The 18,857-nt window shown below is 48.4% G+C and overlaps 1 protein-coding gene across 10 annotated transcripts in view; it reads right to left on the reverse strand.

Annotated features, from left to right (window-relative positions):
• Positions 1 to 18,857, reverse strand: part of LOC144720609 (transcription factor 7-like 2) — a 157,977-nt gene that overhangs the window by 25,019 nt on the left and 114,101 nt on the right. For all 10 annotated transcript variants that reach the window (XM_078597473.1, XM_078597471.1, XM_078597474.1 and 7 more), the window contains 3 exons: positions 5,121 to 5,250; positions 3,382 to 3,460; positions 1,042 to 1,128 (listed from right to left, as the gene is read on the reverse strand). In XM_078597473.1, coding sequence (XP_078453599.1) covers positions 1,042 to 1,128; positions 3,382 to 3,460; positions 5,121 to 5,250 — 296 coding nt within the window. The remainder of the gene's footprint in view (positions 1 to 1,041; positions 1,129 to 3,381; positions 3,461 to 5,120; positions 5,251 to 18,857) is intronic.

Here is an 18,857-nt window from a genome sequence, read left to right on the forward strand (position 1 = left end):
TGCTTTCACGCAATGACTACAAATTTCGAACATTAGCGTTGGCCAAAACGGGCAAAGTTATTATCGCTCCGTGAGAGCTTAAGGTCAGAGCATGCGTCTCTCTCTCTGCTGGCTCAAGATAAGGTCCCGTGGGGTTTTCAGTCCCCCAAAAGCCTGTTTCTGCATCTATTATTTCTCTATGAAATGTGACAGTTCTTCAAAAAAGTAACGACGTTTCAACGGCCTGTGTCCTGTTTATAAAAAAACAATGCCTTCTTGCGCAAAGGGAGCGTTGAAACAAAAAAAAAACAGAAAATAATTACAAAAATGTCACGTTTTAAGTCGGGGCAGCTGATCTATTTTCAATTTATGTCAGCAGGGAGATAAACAGAGCAATTTTAACTGGATCTCCGTGTTCCCAATAAGTTGCAAACAGCTTTAGAGTATTTCCAGCATAAGCAGTTCATAAACTCCAGATCTCAGACTCTCTTCAAATAGGGTTGCCACCAATCCTGGTTTTCCCATATTTCCAGGATCATCCGCTTTTTGATGCAGCTGTCCTGGAAAATATGCGAGTCTTCCCAGAACATCAAACATCGACAGTCCTGGTTTATGTCAGTTACACGTAGTTGCTCCCCTCTTCCGGTACCATGAGATATTCTTCTTCCCATGATGAGTTCCTTTTTTGTGTGTGAACCTCAGGAGGTGACAACCCTAACTGCAAGGGCCCAGGGTTTACAGTCTTTAGCCAGGATTTACCCTTCGTACATTAAACTGTTCTAACGCACGCAGTCTACATCTGCCGAAAAGATGAAATGTAAAACACCGAGCGTGATGTCCGAGCCCATTTTGAAAACTCATTTCTTTTGAACTGCCCAATGCGTTTAGTTTGTTCCCACCCCCCGCACCTCCGATTAGCGCAGTTAGCTACGTACGGTTGCGAAAGAAGTTCAACATACGTAAATGTGCCGATGTGTAGGAGAGAGTGTGCGGCGGAGGAGAGCTGTGGTGCTGGCAGAGGGGAGAGTGCAGCGAGCAATGGGATGAAGTCTGTGAACGTACCGGGACACGGGGGTGGAGACGGTGAGGGCTGTGGGGTACGGTGGCCGGAAGCCGGCAGTGCTGAGTGGGTAGAGGGGTTGCCCCTGCCTGTACGGCAACAAGCACAGGCAGCGTCATCCACACGCAGGTCCAGCGTGCACAGTTACAAGACAAGACGAAGTTCCACATCCGCATAAAGCGAGCGCCTGCGACGGCCGGCATGGCACACGAGGGGGTGGGTGGCCAGCACCACGCCCGGCTGCCTTTGTCTCCCTTGTGGCGTTGTTTACACACCGCGCCAGCTAAAGTAAGAATTTGCCCAGAGCGGTGGCCAGGTCGACGTCTGTCGTTACAGACGCGCGTGCATGTGCGAGATGCGCGAGGGTGGGAAGGGCCCCGATGTATTCCTTGCAGCAGGGGCCCCAAGCGAAGCATGCCATGCCAGGTTGTGGGCACGGACTGCAGCTGGGGTAGCGTTTGCGCCGCGATGCACGGCATCGGCAAAAGGCTTTTTGAGGGTTGCTCGGGTCACGGGGAGGAGGGGCAGTGAGAGGTTTTTTTTTGCGAACAAGATTAAGTGACCGTTTTTTTTTTCTCCCGTTTTATATGTCAAATCGGCAGGCCTCACCAACCGGCATTAATTTTACTCCGGACATGCAGCCTTTGCCGAGTAAAAATCAAGCACTTTATCAAGTATCTATCTCATTGAATATCTGCAGATTTTAAATATGTTTCATCCAGCGGACCTTTGCCTTCCTGGGGCATCGTTCCAGGACCCCCCTGACTCGCCAAGCTCTGCAACGCGGGTTCCAAGGTTGTCATTTGCAGATGCTAACGTCGCCGTTTTTTCACCCCAGAATAAATATCTTAAATGCACGTATGAATAAATTATCAAACAAACATGGAACTAAATGCCATGTCCTCGTAAACCCGAGAAGAAAGATATTTTCATCAGCGCGCTCGTCAAATATTAATGACGCTAGGCAGCCTTGCACTTAGACCATCAAAGAGAAGCGAGCGGGATTGTGCTGTGATAAATTGAGCATTACCGGATAATTACTTGTGTAAAGGGCTGTAATTGCGACAGGGATTATAAGCCTTGACGTGCCGCGTGTGTGCGGAGTGTTAATGTGGGGGCCACCGCAACGGACGGAGGGCTTCTTTCCACTCGCACAACCTCCAACGGCCGCGTCACTGGCACGCCTCTCTGCTCTGCGCCCATCCCACGCGCTCACTCAGTTTATTGCTCCTCATTCCGCCACCTTTATTATCTCGGAGGGCATCGGTCTTTAAGAGGCCCCCTCTTATTAATCTGCATTAGCGCCGCCTCGCGATTATGCATCGCGTCCTGCCAAGGACTGAACCGTACCCACCCATCACCTTTCTCTGCCTGCGAGGGACGGGGGGGGGTGAGGAATTTGCTTGCAAGAGGTGGGGGAGGGATTGCGTGCAGTCGCTGGATACAGCCTATACTTACATTTCCCTACTCCTTTGAGCGTGTGTGGTGATCTTTACACGGCAATAGTTATTGGCAATTTCCAACTTAAGTGGTGACAGATTTTAAGAATTGGACCGTCATAACGTGTTCTCATTCAAGCCACTCAAAACATGTGCCCATGTGTGTGCATATGCGTGCAGATAACACCTGACACGTGGATCAGAAAACAAAACAAACGAAAATTACGGAGATCACATTAATTGATGAGAAAAGTGATATCAGAATTATCCTGGGCCTCCCATTAGGTCGACTCAGCCTTAGAATAGTACCTGGTGCGGTGCGTCATCAACATCGGCAATGGACAGACGACAACGACCGAGCGTATGGCGCTATTCACACCACCCCCTCACGCGTCATTCCGATCTTAATAGGCGCGCACTTCCCTAACAGCACTCGCTCCCACACAGTGTTCTTGGCTATACAGGGAGATTTTGACCTTTGCACGTTGTGCATATTATCTCCTCCATTTTATGTGCGCTCGTGCAAGACGCACCAGTGCTTGGCAGTTACGTATAAGCGCGCGTCTCATGCGCGTGTAGGTGGGCACACCTGTGTGCAGGCGTGTGTGCAGGCATGTGTGCAGGCGTGTGTGCAGGCGTGTGTGCAGGCGTGTGTCTCATGCGCGTGTAGGTGGGCACACCTGTTTGCAGGCGTGTGTGCAGGCGTGTGTGCAGGCGTGTGTGCAGGCGTGTGTGCAGGCGTGTGTGCAGGCGTGTGTGCAGGCGTGTGTGCAGGCGTGTGTGCAGGCGTGTGTCTGGGCACACCTGTGTGCAGGCGTCTGTGCAGGCGTCTGTGCAGGCGTGTGTGCAGGCGTGTGTGCGTTCACGTGTGGTGGGGCAGGGGTGGGGGGGGGTGCTACCCACCAGCACAGCGGGTGCGGTATTTGCCCCGGGAGGGAGTAATACGAAGCGAGGTCGGGGCCATGCGGAGGGCGAGGGATCCCTGCGAGCAGCAGCAACCACGAGGACGACGGACGGAGCAGCACACAGGGCAGAATCCGTTAAGACGGGCAAACATAACTTGAACCCCTTGACAGCTTTTCTCTCGCGTTCGCTCTTGAACCGCAACTGTGCCTTGTAAAAGAGAGCCACGCCAGCTCACATGGCCCTCACGGTAACGGTGTGGAGTTTCCGCTCGGTCAATAATTTTCGTATTGCGCGTTGACGTCACGATGATGCGCGTGTTGTCTGGCCCGAGACTCTGCGGGGGGATAAACAATCTGGCGCCTCTTGAGCCGCTGGCCCGGCACAGTCCCGGCACGGCACGGTTGCGAAGTGGAACAGTGGAAGTACACTCAGTGGCCCTCTCACGTGGTTGAAATAGACGTTCTGACTCGGTGACGTCTGAAGCTCTGGTTTAAAGATACCTCGATACTCATTTATTCTAGATTTGAAGCTTTCGTGACTGCAAGGATTCACACTCTTAGTTCTTTTGGTAAAGTCACATAGGTAAAAAAAAGAAATTAAAATTAATAAAAATAAAAACAATAAAATCACGACGTTTCGGAGGCAACACAAGCTTCCGTCTTCAGGTGAAACTGTCACAGATTTTTTGCTGTGACAGTTTCACCTGAAGACGGAAGCTTGTGTTGCCTCCGAAACGTCGTGATTTTATTGTTTTTATTTTTTATTAATTTTAATTTCATTTTTTACCTACGTGACTTTACCTAAAGAACTAAGAGTATGGATACTCATTTAATTTAAAATCAAAGCAACTTTTCACAGCTCTACAGGCAATGCAATATTTCTTGGTTGGCGAGTTTCGTCAAGAGTGTTGGGGAAAATATTCAAGGTGAACGGGACGGCGACTTCAAGCCATTCTCCATCACACCGCTTCAGAACATTCAAATTATTCTCAAGAAATCCTGAGGGGGCTCGCGTACAATCAATTCCTTTTAGGCATTTCAATTTGTGTCGAACATTATTCGTATTCAGGGAACATACCTCCTCGTATCGTAGCATTGCTTAGAATAAATTTCCCTCAAGTTATCGGGAAGAAAATTGAAATTACACACGCATGGTTTTGTCGCAGCAACATGGAGAGAGAGGAAAGAAAAACCACAATGAAACTGCAAGCAAAATCTTGAGGAACACCGTGAACATGTTGAAATTTACTAGGCAAAGCATTGACGACTGATGAGTTAATAAAACAATTTAGTGACGCCCAGGATTCCTAAACAAAAAAATTGTACGACGAACCCATTCACAAGTGCGAGCAAAAACTCCTATCGCCCCTTCACTGAAAGGGGAAAAAAAACGTATCGCAACGGGAGTTACTCATCAAGCATTGAGCCCTCGCTTACGACTGATCAACCCAGTCACCAGCAATAGTCTCTTTAATTAGTTCCAGGTCAGTGTACTGATCAGACTCATTTCTCTTTAAAGGTAGGCCTCGAGTACGATAATCCACTTTGTCGAGCTGCCATTTGTGGGCAGCTCGCTTATGAAAAAGAGCTACAAAGCTCAGTGGTGCCTTTCCCTGCTCAAAGAAAAAGAGTACAGAGATTACGGAAAATGACTGGGACAGGTAGGCCAAGGGTAGAGGTGAGGTGGGGGGGGGGGGTTGGTGGGGCCAGGGGCGGTCGTCCCCCGGCGCGTCTCACCTGTCTTGGGGTCGAGGTCTGCGAGGTGCGGCGAGGGAGTGCCTGGAGCGAAGTGCTCGTTGCTGTAGGCGAGCAGCGGCGTGAGCGGGTGCACGTGGTGGGGCGACTGCACCACCGGCACTTTGTTGGGCTGCAAGGCAAACACACGCGTTGCACACATGAGGGTTCGCTCGCTGCAAACGACGAGTCGGAGGTCAAAAAGTCGCCAGCCGCAACGTTTTCTTGTCAAGCCACTGCCGGACGAGAGGCCCTCATCATGTCGTGCAGGTCCGTGTGGGGTTATTTGACCGTACTTCACCGCGCCGGTCAGTGCAAGTTGGCAAAGGCAGGGAGAAAAGACGTGGGTGTGTGGAAGTACAACAGTGGATTTTGCTACGCTGAACAAACACAAATTACCGAGATCATATTGATTGCCGCCAACTCTCCGCTGCTCACAAGGCAGCACAGTCCGCACAGTCGCCTATAACACCTGTGAGTGTACGGTGGTCACCCATCCAAGAACTATCCAGGCTCAACTCGACTTAAGATTCTCAGATCTGACGACATCAGGCACATACAATTCAATATACCGCTCAACGAAGTGGCTTATCACGTGGAAATATATAGCACCAAAAAAAATTACTCTAAACGCACGTTGATTCATAATGCGGAAGGGAAAACCGAAGGACCTGGAGAAAAATCCACACGACCACGGGGCGAGACACATGCAAACTCCAAATATACAGCAGGCGTCAGGGTTGGGATCGAACCCACAACCTCCTGTATACCAGGGCGAGGTAGTTAACATTATCCTAGTCACCTGGTTAACAGGGAAGCTGGTATGGCGAGGCGGCGGTCGGAGTGCCTTCTTGAATACGGGGCATGCCGACGGCGACTGCCAACAGTAAACGGCCGCTTTGCGAAAGCGGCCGCGCTTTGGAAACGGTGCCATATGAGCAGCAGCAGCAGCAGTAGCGACCTCTCCACCACCGATGAACGTTTTGTAATCTCAGCACTACTTGCTGCACTGTTCAAGCAGTGTTATTTTGAATCATCACCCTTCTGATTTACTCTGAAATCAGTATTGAATTGGTTAAAATCATTACGATTTAACGAAATGTATAACATTTGGATTTGTGCCCCACATAAAAATAAGGCGATTGTAGTTTTCTTGCAGCACTGTATTCCAGTTATAATGCAAACCAACGCGCGTTCCTTTTAGCTCTGGGTACTCGACAATTAATTTTTGAAGGACACCAGAAGATGCCTTGGGGGGGGCGGGGGGTTAACAGCAATGGACTTGTCCATTACAGCAACGATAATTGATTTAAAAGGAGAAGTAGCAGTGCCTCATCCTAACAATGCAGGGGAACCAGAGGCAAGTGAACGGGTGACACACAAAGGAACTCTTCAGCCAATGTTTGCTCGGCCCGCTCATTCAAGCTCAAACTTCTAAACATCAAACAACCCACACGCGCCGCCGAGCCAACAGCTGCCACGGCACTTAGCAACTGCAAAACATTCCCTCGACAACGATTATTGCGAATGTGCCCGATCACGGCAGACCTTAGAAATTAAAAGAGGTTTGAAGCCTCGTTATGTGGTGCTTGGAAGGGAGAGACCGCTCGGAAACACCACATTTTTAAATCCTTTATATTAAGTTCACTTGCTTGCTTGCGCGCTTACGACCGTGCAAATCTTTCGGTCGTTTTTTAACCCACTTCCCGTGATCCAATCGAGCTGACATTTTGCACAGACTCGTTGTGCGTGACAATTTATTTTCGTGAAAATTTTTTTCCTAAATTTTACACTTTTTAGGTAAAAAAAAAATTATATTTAATTACCAATTGCTTAATGGTGGCAGGCAATCATCTGACCCATAGGTGGCAGCCATCTCAAGCCAGAGGACGAGAGGACTCTAGCCGCCCATTTCAAAGACCAATGTGGGCTGGGTTGTGGCCCATTGAACACGCATATAAAGGATTTATAGTGAAAAACTTTGTTTTTACGGGTTAATTTTTTTGGTTTTACGTTGCGAGGTGGCTCAAAGATGGAACTCCAATACACGGACGGGTCCCTGAATCTATCTGTGTGGAGTTTTCAGTGTTAACCCCACACACCCACGTGTAGTTTCTTCCACATGCCATTCATGAATCAAACTGGCCAAATATCCCAACGCAGAACCCCCCCCCCCGCTCCTGAAAGAGAGCCTGACTCAATGGGGCTTTCCTGAGTAAAGGCCCTAATGTCAACATGCTGTTAAAGTTGATTCATGCCGGTAATGACTGCCCGGTGTGTTCAGTGAACTCTGAACAATGCTGCTTGTCGAATCCACGTGTCCCAGTGCTCGCCCGTGTTAAAAGCCAAAACCGTCCCCCCCTTCATTCACGCCATAGCCGGGGCACTGCATGGGGAGGACTAGCCAAGAGAATGACACACACACATTCACTCGCTTGAGAACACACACACACACGCGCGCACTCGCTTGAGAACAAGCCAGCGTGAGTCGTCATCACGTAATTATACACCTTTTAAGCAAGCAAACCTGACTTGAGGCGACAAAGCGGATTGAAGCTTGCGAGCCGTATTTATCCACACGCAAGCGCCACGCCTGTCACAGCGGCAGATAAAGTGTCACGAGTTAGCCTTGTGCACATGTCGGATCACGCTGTCGGAGCCACACGTTTATGGAATGCGCGCAAGAGAAAGAGGCCAGCCAGATGGGACAAAAAACAGATAATCTAATACCATTAGTGTGGGCACAAGCAATAAGTAACAATTTAGTCCTGGAGGATGAAGGCCTACTCCTACCATTGTGAGTCAAGTGGTTGTTTGACAAGACTTGACCAAGCTGGACAGTGCCAGTTAGTCAAGGGGAGGGAGGCCCAGGACCAGTTCAGACATGGCCATGTCCGTGAATCGCACACGAAAAGACATGCCCCTTTAACAGCTCAAGTCGCTCTTGCTTTCAAACCACATTCTCCCAGTGTATGCCTCTTCGTCTCTTCCTTCCTAGAACCGAGTCTCTGCTCTCTCTCTTTGCCTCCCAACGCCTCTGCTCAAATGGGCGGAAACTCCATGCTTCATTTCGCAGCCCGCATTGCAAACTCTCTTGGTCCTGTTTGAACCTAGGCTCACCTCATTCCGAAAGCTCAAGGTTAACTTTTGAACTAACCTCCATTCACCCAGTTTATTACACAGCATCTGAGAACAAATCATCATAAATGTGCCCGATGTATGTATGTATGTTGAACTTCTTTCGCACCGTACGTAGCCAACCGTGCTAATCGGTGGTGCGGGAACATCAGATCATCAGGTTTCAAGAAAGCCACACAGAGTCTAGCCCACCTAGTACTTGATTCGGTGCCCAACAGGGCTTGCCAGGTGCTGTAGGTGTAGAAGCTATGGAGGTGGCCAGGAGCAATGCAGTGCTGAGTGTGACCCCCCCCATATCAGATGGGCGGCGGGTTCTCTCTGGGTTCTCCAGTTTCCTTCCACATGCCAAAAAACTCATCGATGAGATTGGTCAAGCATCCGATTTGCAGGACCCTCTTGATAGAGCCATGGGACTGAGTGCGAGACTTTTCCGGGTAAACATTGGGCACGACTAAGACTACCAATGTGTACGTTTAAATATTTGGTTCGTTCATCGCCCTCATCTCCGTGTATAACGACACGCTCAGAACTGTAAAATATTTACGGGAGCCTTTTGCTTTTTGATGTAATATTCTTCCGGATAATGCAGCGGTGTATCCGTCTCACAGCTTGACTGGGCGTAACAATGCATCCAAATCGTTCAAATTACTAAAATTGCCTTCCACTGCATTACCCTGTGAGATCTCAGCCTATTAACTCCTGCAAACCCCCCTCCCCCACACCGCTTCGGATTCTGGCGATGGACAGACAAGCGTTCAAAAACAAAAAAATCACACCTCGATTCTTGTCCAGAACATCTCGTAAAAGCAAGTACGAGAACTATATTTGTTTCTTTTTACGTGCTGGGGAGTAAAGAAAATTGAATGAGAAGATTAATAAAAACACCACATATTTTATGCTCTGTACACAATGCTCCTTTTTAACGCATGCCACGCGTACATGAAAGTGCATTAAAGCAACATGAAGAGAAAATAAATACGTGCTTAATTAGTCTGGCTACCTTAATAAGGCACACAAAAAAACCCTGCACATGTTACTCCTCTTCCGTGAACATTGCTTCCAAACAAAAGCATACGCGGCCGGATAAGCGCCGATAACGAGATGCAACGTTTTCGCATGGCATCCCCGAAATTCAACAAGACGTTTTTTTAAAGCTTCTGTTTTTGCGCTAATAAGGACAATCGCACGCACATTTAGTTTCGCGTTTTTGGTACAGCAGTCACGTTGTAATAATTAACGATGCAATGAACCCATTAACAAAAAACACAAATATTACTAATCGCCTGCCCGTGCCTATTTCCGTATGAGAGTATCACGGGTGGAGGAGACGCGGAATATACTCGCACGTACATAAAAGCACGCACACAGAAACACGGGCACTCAAGCACACGAACACCGAGATGTAATTGAGCAACAAGCGAATGAAGCCACTTTCTTGATGCTTACAATGAAAGCACGTCACAAATGTACCGATGTGGACGATATTGAATGTAAGTGGAAACAGGCAGAACATGAATGTAAAAGTCTTTCAGCTCCATCATCTTATCTTACATAAAAGCTGGAAAAAATTATAAATATAAAATCGCTTCCAAACGCTTATGACACACGTGTCGAATCGAACATTTTCATTTTGTGAACTCTACCTGGTTGGCGTGACCCCTGCCAACAGAGAGCAACCGCTACATCGCCCAACAAGGAGTCGAATTGCGACCCCCCCACCGCCCCCAGGCTGTTACAACACTTCTTCGGTTAGGTTACGGAAGGGAATCATTACAGGGCTACGCACTACCGAGTAAACACCGCTCCAGGTGTATAACACAGCAATTTGTGAGGTGAGGAAAAAAACCCGTGCGAGTGGGAATCGAACTGGGGGTCACAGGGTTCGTAGCGCAGCGCGCTAACCACCGCACCGCCGCTCCCCACACACGCATAGACGCGAGCGAGCACACGCACACCCCCCCCCCCCCCAAGGGGGCAGGCGGCTTGACAGCCCCTCGTTAGCGGAAAGCGAGAACATTGCTCGCCGGTGCGGCGGCGGCTGCGGGGAGGCTGGCAGAACGCCAGGACCCCAAGCGCGTGGTGACGACCGGTGATCACGACGATGGCTCCCCTTTGTGCCAGGCGGACCACCCGGCCGACTCGCCCAAGAAGAGCGGCATTCACTACTGGGTCGTTACCAAGATGTCTCGCGGTTAACGCAGACGAGACCCGCAGCAAACAACAGACTCGAGCCGATGGCCAGATGTCACATTGAGGGCTCGCGCAGCGATTGCGAGCCGTGTCAAGCCGCGTCTGCGACTGCTTGTGCCTTTTAGAGGTTTTCTTCGCCCAGATTTTAAATGCTAGATCCCTCCCACCCCCCCCCCCCTGCATTGTACTGGAGATATTTTCTGCTCACGATGCAGTGTTGCGTTTACATATTAATGGATGGGTCCGGCGTTACTTTGAAATGCTAATGTTTTGCCAAGGTCCACACCATAACAGATGCTTTCGGTGTGCATGGATTATAAATAGATTCCAAGTGACTCCCGTTAATACCAAGCGATGCTGTTAAACGGAAACTAATCAGGGTGCATGCTGTACGTTACCGTATATACTGTGCTGTATAAAATAACGTAACATAATTTACCCAGAAGAGGCCGAATCTGGATACCTGGACTCACATTGTGTAGAGGGTCCTGACGTGGGATTTTTTGACCGGTTGATAATTGAGTTTTGTTTTTTTGACACGTGAGAGTAAAGTAGACTGCTGTACCAGGCAAAACCCCAACGCATACGAGGGAATTGCACTCACCAGAATTCACCAGAATTCACACCGGCAAGATCGGCAGCAACCTACTTGCAGTACTGCCAAGCTTCAAGTCATGTCCTAGCCCCGAAGGTCAGCGTCACACAAACACTGACGATGCCCCCCCCGCCTCTACCCACCTCAAGAGGGCCGGACTAAAGATGTGCGCCACCATGCCCCGCTAGCCGCGACAGCCCACGCTGATTTCTCTTTTCTCAATTGGGATGTTGAGGGGAGTGGGTCACACGTGCAACACCAAGCCAAGCGAAGTGGTGGAAGCGAGAAGAAGAGCTGCTGGCGAGATGAACGCAAAACAATTCGGAAGCCTCTCCCCCCCTGGACAAGCCAAGACTGAAGGAAAAGGCAGCAATGGATAAAATAAAATAAAAAACGGGAGCCCTTTGTCGAGCGGTGAGGAAGTTAACAGGCCGGCAACAATGACACACTTGACAGTAACACTGTAAAAGATGGGCCAAATGCACTTAGGTTAACAACATTGTAGGCATTTGTGCGTTTGAGAAGTGGCTGCGCAACATCCCCCAAGGCTTTTTCCTGGAGACTTCCAGCAACGTTGGGTGGACGTCAAAGCAAACCTTGGGTCTTCCTCTAACCTAGACCTTCCCTTCGTGACCCTCTCTACCTTCCCTTCCACCTCCTCATCCTCCTCCTGTCACTCCTCCCCCAATCTGCACTTTCACAGACCCTGCCCCTAACTGCCCCCTTCACCTCTACGAACCCCCTCGCCCAAACCCCCCCCCCCCAACTCCTCCCCCTCCAGCCGGCATCCCTCGGGCTGCTCCCTCTCATCTCGGGCCCCCGCGGTGGCCCGAAGCGGCTTTGAAAGCACAACTAACGCGAGAGAAAAGGTCCACCGCGGAGAGGGGCAGGGGGACATCGAGCCGACGGTAAAAGGCAGCTGCGGACCCCCCATGCAACGAACAGCACTGGAGTTTGAGGGTCACGCACACATCAGAGGGAATGGCAAGCGCCGACCAAACTTTCATCTGCCGCCACACACCACCACCACCACCAGCAGAGAGAGGGCCCCTGCAGGCACGGAGCGGCCTGCTTTTAAAATATATAACTTTGCCGCTGTGAAATTTTGGAGGGGGGGTTTGCTTATTTCTTTCTTCAAACTCAAACAAAAAAAACTTTTCTGAACGTTTACACGGTGCCTCGCGAAGAGTCAAACCCCTCGCGACCTGCGAGAGGAGAGCCGACGCGAGGGAATGCGCAGCGTCGCTTGTGCGAGGCCCGTCGAAGAAGTTGGAGGTGGTCGTGAGAATCGTCGCCGTTGCGTTTGTCGAGTCTTCGGACCAATTCAGTGCATAAACATTATTATCGTCGAGTTACTATCGTTTAAATTCTACACACTGTTAATAGCGTGCGAAATGTCACATTCGTGGAGTGCGCGTATGCATTTCCGTACAAGCACAAGAATCACAATAGTCCATGGGCCAGTGACGACATTTCTACCAGCCATACGGATTTATTTATATGGCTAATAAGAGTGGATACATTGATAATCCCCTCATTTCAAATGGTTATCACTTAATTCGCTGTCATTGGCCACACAAATTAATTGGCTCATGGACAACAATGCTGGCACGCCAAATTAAAAAAGGTAGTTTGTACAAAAAGTACAAAAGGATTGTGTGCGCTCAACGCCAATTGCTGCGTAATAAATGGTCAATTGCCAAAACGAATAACACAATTTTAATACTGCACAAATTTGATTTAAAGTGTTACGTCCTGCCATCAGCACGGCAAATGAGACGTGTGTGTGTATATATAGTCCATTGTATGCAAGTCGAACTTCTTTCGCACGGTACACGGACAGCCGTGCTTGATTGAAACACACGGCTTGAAGAGAAGAAGGAACGCCAACAGAGGAGGGGGGGAGGGAAGGACTCTGGAGACTACAGAGTGACCCGAGGGGCTCGTGTTCACACGTGCGGGCGGGCGCGAGGACGGACGCGGGATCGCCGCTTGCACGGAGGAGACGCCAGCAGGGGGAGCGGCTGCGCGTCCACGCAGCAGAGGTCGCAACCGGGTACCCAATACCCGTACCCTACCCGATACCCGGCTACCCGTACCCAGCCGGTGCGACCCTGGTGCGGCCGGGTACGGGTAGGCCGTGAGTTACTGGTGAGTAACCGTTTGTCACTCATTTCGGGTAGGGTACGGGTAGGTAGGGAACGGCTACCCGTACCCGGGTAGCCATTTGCGACCCTGGTGCGGCCGGGTACAGTTACGGGTAAGGAATCAAAACCCGTTTGCGACCTCTGCCACGCAGAGCGCCTGGCGCGTCACGAGTCGTGTGGCGTGTGTCTGCGAGCGTGTCTTTGCGAGCCGGTGAGTTGCAGTGGTTAGAGCGCTGCGCTCGGCACCCTGGTTCGATGACGGTGGATGTAATCTCCAAGCGGGAAACGTCGCCCCCCCTCCACCCCCATTTAAACTTTGCGAGATTCCTCTCCAACTACAAGACCGGTGGGTGGTTTTCTGCTTGCAGCAGGATAGTTTGCATTTGGAACGTTTGATTGACGTGGAACTTTTATTCTTTGGCCGCGTCGGGTAGAAGTGGGGTTACAACACACATTTTTACACGATGACCTCACCAGAAGGAAACCAATTATGAATCTTTGTGTGTGTACGCGTTGTCTGTAAGAGTGGATTAGCATGCGCGCAGGCCTGCCTGCAAACCAGGGTATGTGCCCATGAGCGTGTATGAAAACTCACACACACACACACGGTCATGTGTCATTCCAATTACTCCATGTCAAAATTGCTTTAGCAGTGTACTCATTACACAGTAATTTGAGCGAACTTCATAATGGAAGCTAAGGTCATGGTTAAATTACTTTAATAAAATAAAACAAATTCCGTATCTGTGCACGATGAAGTGAAGAGCTTGTCATCTGGCAATGCTTACACAGAGATAAAATATCACGGATATAATGCACAGTCAAAACTCAACCTTTAAGGTCCACGATTCTTAAAATTAAATAATTGCGCTACAGTCTATAGGTTTCAAAATAACGCTCCCATTATGGAAGACGCCCTATAAGTGATTCCGGAGTGTAAAATAAAGCATGCGAATCATATCCCATGCTCCACCTGCAGATACATTTCACCATAAACATGGAACACCACACTCCCTATAGGAGCTTTTATATATGTGGGTATATATGTATAAACAAAGACAAAGATCCCCCGTGTAGCCTTTAACAGACTTGGGGCAAGTGCTGTTAGCTAGCACGGCACACGACGGGGTGGGTGGCCAACACCACGCCCGAACACCTTCGTCTCCGCAGTGGCGATGTTCACTACAACCACAGCGGGTACTCATGAGGCTGAGTCGACCTAGGGGAGGTGGCTCAGGACCGGTTTAGATAATCATCACCGGTGTTGGCCATGAGCAGGACTCGAACTCGGGTCGCCGGGTTCGTAGCGCACACTACCGCTTCCCCATGTGTGTATATATACATACACACACATTTATAAATTACTTAATTTTCTGAAAATTTCGCACTCATGTTTGATAAGCGGGTCATGGAAAACACCCACAAACGAAATGTTACACACCCCCACCCTCCCCAGGTGAAACACTTCTATAACGTAGATTTGAAGCTTTCTTGACTGCAAGGATTCATTTTCTTAGGGGTTTTTTTCGGTAAAGTCACGTAGGTAAAAAATTTAAATTCATAAAAGTAAAATAGCGCATACTACCGGTTCCACCTGAAGACGGAAGCTTGTGTTTCCTCCGAAACGTCGTGATTTTTATTTTATTTTTATTTTACTTTCATTAATTATTTTTTTTTACCTACGTGACTTTACCGAAAAAACCTAATCATATACTTCTATAACGAGTTACGCCTCCGCAGGTTTCGCGTCGTGACATTAATACATTTCCGCATGCCGAGTTGTATTTTAAAAACGCATTGGATGCGCTCGCCGTGCCTGCAGAGGCGAGCGTCGACTTCTCGGCACGTAATTAAAAGTCCACACATCGACGCTCGAAGGGGAAAGCGCGCACCGGCTGCCGAGGGGTTCGCCCCGTTCCATTTGTCGTGGTTACGGGGGAATTGCGCTCCAAAAACCCCCCCAAAGAAACAACAAACAAACACATCGGCTTGCGTGTGCCAGATAACACAACTTGAATTCCCAGCTCTCCACAAGCACAACACAAATACACCCCCCCCCATCCAATACAAACACGCGCATTCAACAGATGTCACACAATCAGTCACGCACGATCACAAATTTGGTTTTCCTATACCCCCAACCTCAAACCTGTACAAAAAAAAATCATTTGTATATTTCCAGAACGTCTCTATCTTTGAAACTGCATATTTCCGCAAAATATTTCCACGCATATTTCATGTTCTTTTAATTCTTTTTTTCATGTATATGTTTTTTTTTGTGTCGTCACATTGTTTCCAAGGCTGAAATTTTTCCATGAAGCCCTCGGAGCGAGAGTGGCACAATGCCATGCAATGCACGTCAATAAAAATATCAAGGAAGGAACTTTCAGAAAAATTCGTGGCAACGCGAGGAATAGGACAAGCGGGGGGTGAGTGGGGGGGGCTCTTTCCAACTTGCTCGCTATCTCCGTAGAGACACCAATTTGCAAGGCCCCTTCCATTAACCGTCCCACTGCTTGCTTAAAGATCGCAGGCGAGTGTCAACAAACGCAGCCAAATATGCAGCACGCTCTACAGCCAACTAATTATTCCGTTAGTATCACTGCATATTTATGATTTTTTTCTTTTTTACTAGATTGACGACTGAATAATAGAGGGGGTAAAATATCGTGGTGTATTCAGTCGTTGCATTGTCCACTGCGCAGTGTATTCTTGGCGTGCATAGTCATCCACCCACCTCACAAACCTGCACTGAGCAGCATATGGGGAAGTTTGGCACCAGAGCCTCCATCTCAGCAGTGACTTCACAAACGGCTCGTATTTTTTTTTATGATAATAATTGCATGTGAGCTGTCTCACACTGCTAAAGAAACACAGATTTGGTGGCGCGAGTCTTATATGCCTCAACATTCACGTGCCCTCTTTGGCGTTGCCGACGCATTGTCGCATCGCAGTTCACGAGCACCCCAGGTGTTTGGCCCAACATCTCAGCTGTGGTTCGTTTCCAATGCTTCTCTCCTACGTGCCGTTTGACGATCGCTCAAACGTTTTAGTCTAAAATATCAACACCCTAAAAAGTATTCAAAGAGCACTTTGCCAAAATGTAAAATACACAGCTCAAACCCGCTGTTCAATAACAATTCGTTCACAATGGATGACAACATTTTACGGACACCCTGCATATTTCAAATATTCCAACGTGTATACGAGGACGGCGCACACTCGTGATCATCCCAGGAGCAATGTACACCTCGCCGTGCACACGCGCGTGGGCACGCGTGGTGGCTAATGACAGCCTGCATAAATTAATTCCGTGCATAATTAAAGATTATTTTTTTGTTTGTTTTTGTGGGTGATCATTATGCACGATAATTTTCTTTTTACACACCTGTTATTTAATGATGCACAGCTATTGTCGCGTTTGCCCAATTACGCTGCAGTCACCGTGGGGTTTTTGGTTTGCGCAGAGCAACGTTTGGCTGGAGGCTACATTAACCGCGTTAGTGCGACGACAATACCTGCTCCACGCCGACAAAACGCAAACTCATGTTTTTATTATTGGGGTAACCATTGTACAGTGTATATATATATGCAACGCTGACTTTGCATAAATGTTCCTCTTTTATTAAAAGGCAATATAATATTTTCTTCATACCTTTCGAATCTTCATTTTTTTTAAGCGTTAATCAATAAAACACAGCAAAATAATGTGATCATTTATTCGTTAAAAATGTAAGTTTTTCAATATTAGCACACTTTGCTTAAAAGGTTTTTGGGCTATTTCCTTGCTATATATATGTTTCTCTTTCTTTATACATATTGTACCACATTGCAGATTTTACTTTCTACTTCCCCACAGTGAGATCCCATCAGCCCAATTGGATCTCACCCGGTTAAAACAAAGCGCCCGCAACTCAACTGTCACAACGCCAAACAAACTCCTGTTTCGCATTCGAATGGACGGATTAACTGGCATTGATATCGTGCTCCGTCGCGTAACGAACCGCCTCGGAGCGCAGATATCCCACGATAATTATTGGCAGCAGTCCCTGTGCGGCACAAAGTGAATGTGGATATGTAGGGTTACGCACCTGCAAATCTGACTCATCAGTCACTAAGCATGTAATTGGTAACAATTCATGGTCACGATTTGATAAAAAAAATGTTTTTGTCCTGTTAGTCTCATTTGTATTGTTTATCATTTGTTCCATATTGTTTAGTACGGTTATGTACACTCCGTTGGCCCATTAATGACAGAAACTCATGAACTGCTTAAAATGTGCATGCATCGTAAATAATCTGTTGTTCCATGCAATATTTGATGCACTTATCGTGAGAATCAATATTTATGGACGACTATGTATCGTTACATGCCTACCGCTGCAAGCCTACTGGTAACAATCCGCCCTTTAATTTATGGAGCTCGACGAGGCCAAAAGTCTCTCTTTCAAGGGAGACCTGGGAAAGACTACGGTTAAGGTCGGATGCCAAGTGCCAACTATAAGTATCAGCATCGGGTACTTGTGCCCCACAGGCCATAACCTCAGGGAAGGGCTGGTCCGACCTTGCAAAGGGCGAGTAGGTCTCAGGATCCCTGCAGAGAAGACGCGTCTTGAAATGCCCTAAGGGAAGGAAATTCCCCGCGGCCTTCGAGGACACCGAGAGCCCCCACAGGGAAGGATGACGGCGGGGGGGGGTCTGTCGGCTTCGTGTGGGCGATGCAACTGACCTACAGTCTGGGCCCCTTTCCGCGTTATCAATGCCAGCACTGGGAAAGCAGTGGTGCGGAGGCAATACGAACCAATCACCCCTGTGGGTACATTTATGGTGGGAAATAATTTTTTGGGGTGGCTCAGGATTCTTAATTAATAATCTCAAACGTGCAAGGCAATGAATGAGCAGAACCCAGACGATAACAATTATAATAATATAGTAGTTCTACTAAATTAACGTCTCCGTTGTGAGCCAACCAGGGCTAGCCCAAAGCTTGAATTAATTGGATGCGATTTGTTTGAGTAGCCACTCCATCTGTCTAATTCCCCTCGGGGGACCTTTAAAACGTCTTTGTTTCCTCCTCCTGACTTTTTCGAGCAACCAGTGCAGTTCTCGTGTGTGCGAGACAGCGCCGTGCATGGCGCGGCAACGTCGATTACGAATGCTGCCGTCTCGCCGGCCCCCATGGATAGTTCCTGCTGCAGAGATGATCACGGTGCTTTTTTGAACGGTACCAAAATAGTCTGCGAGGCAGTGACATTTCATCTTCTTGGTTCTTTCGGTAAAGTCACGTAGAATGGAAATAATAAAATAAAAATAAAACATAATAAAATAATTCTCATGACGTAATTTGATTATGTTTCATTTGTATGATTTTATTATTTCCATTATACGTGACTTTACCGAAAGAACCAAGAAGATGAATCCCTGCAGTCACGAAAGCTTTCGGCAGTGACATTTCACAGGTAATATTGTAGTTTTGGGGACGCTGCCGTGGCGTAATGGTTAGCACAGTGGACTTTGTGTCCCCGATCGACGAGTTAATCGATCAGATAAGCTGCGTGTGGTGGCGTAAAGTGTGGGGTTACTCGCAACTCTTCTACGATGTCTGGCCAGCGTGGCAGGGTAGACCAAAATACCTTGCAGAGAGAAAGAGAGAGAGCTCCCTCGAGTGGA

Source organism: Lampetra planeri, chromosome 9, assembly GCF_965212315.1.
Source record: "Lampetra planeri chromosome 9, kcLamPlan1.2.h2, whole genome shotgun sequence".
In the NCBI taxonomy this organism is placed as follows: Eukaryota; Metazoa; Chordata; class Hyperoartia; order Petromyzontiformes; family Petromyzontidae; genus Lampetra; species Lampetra planeri.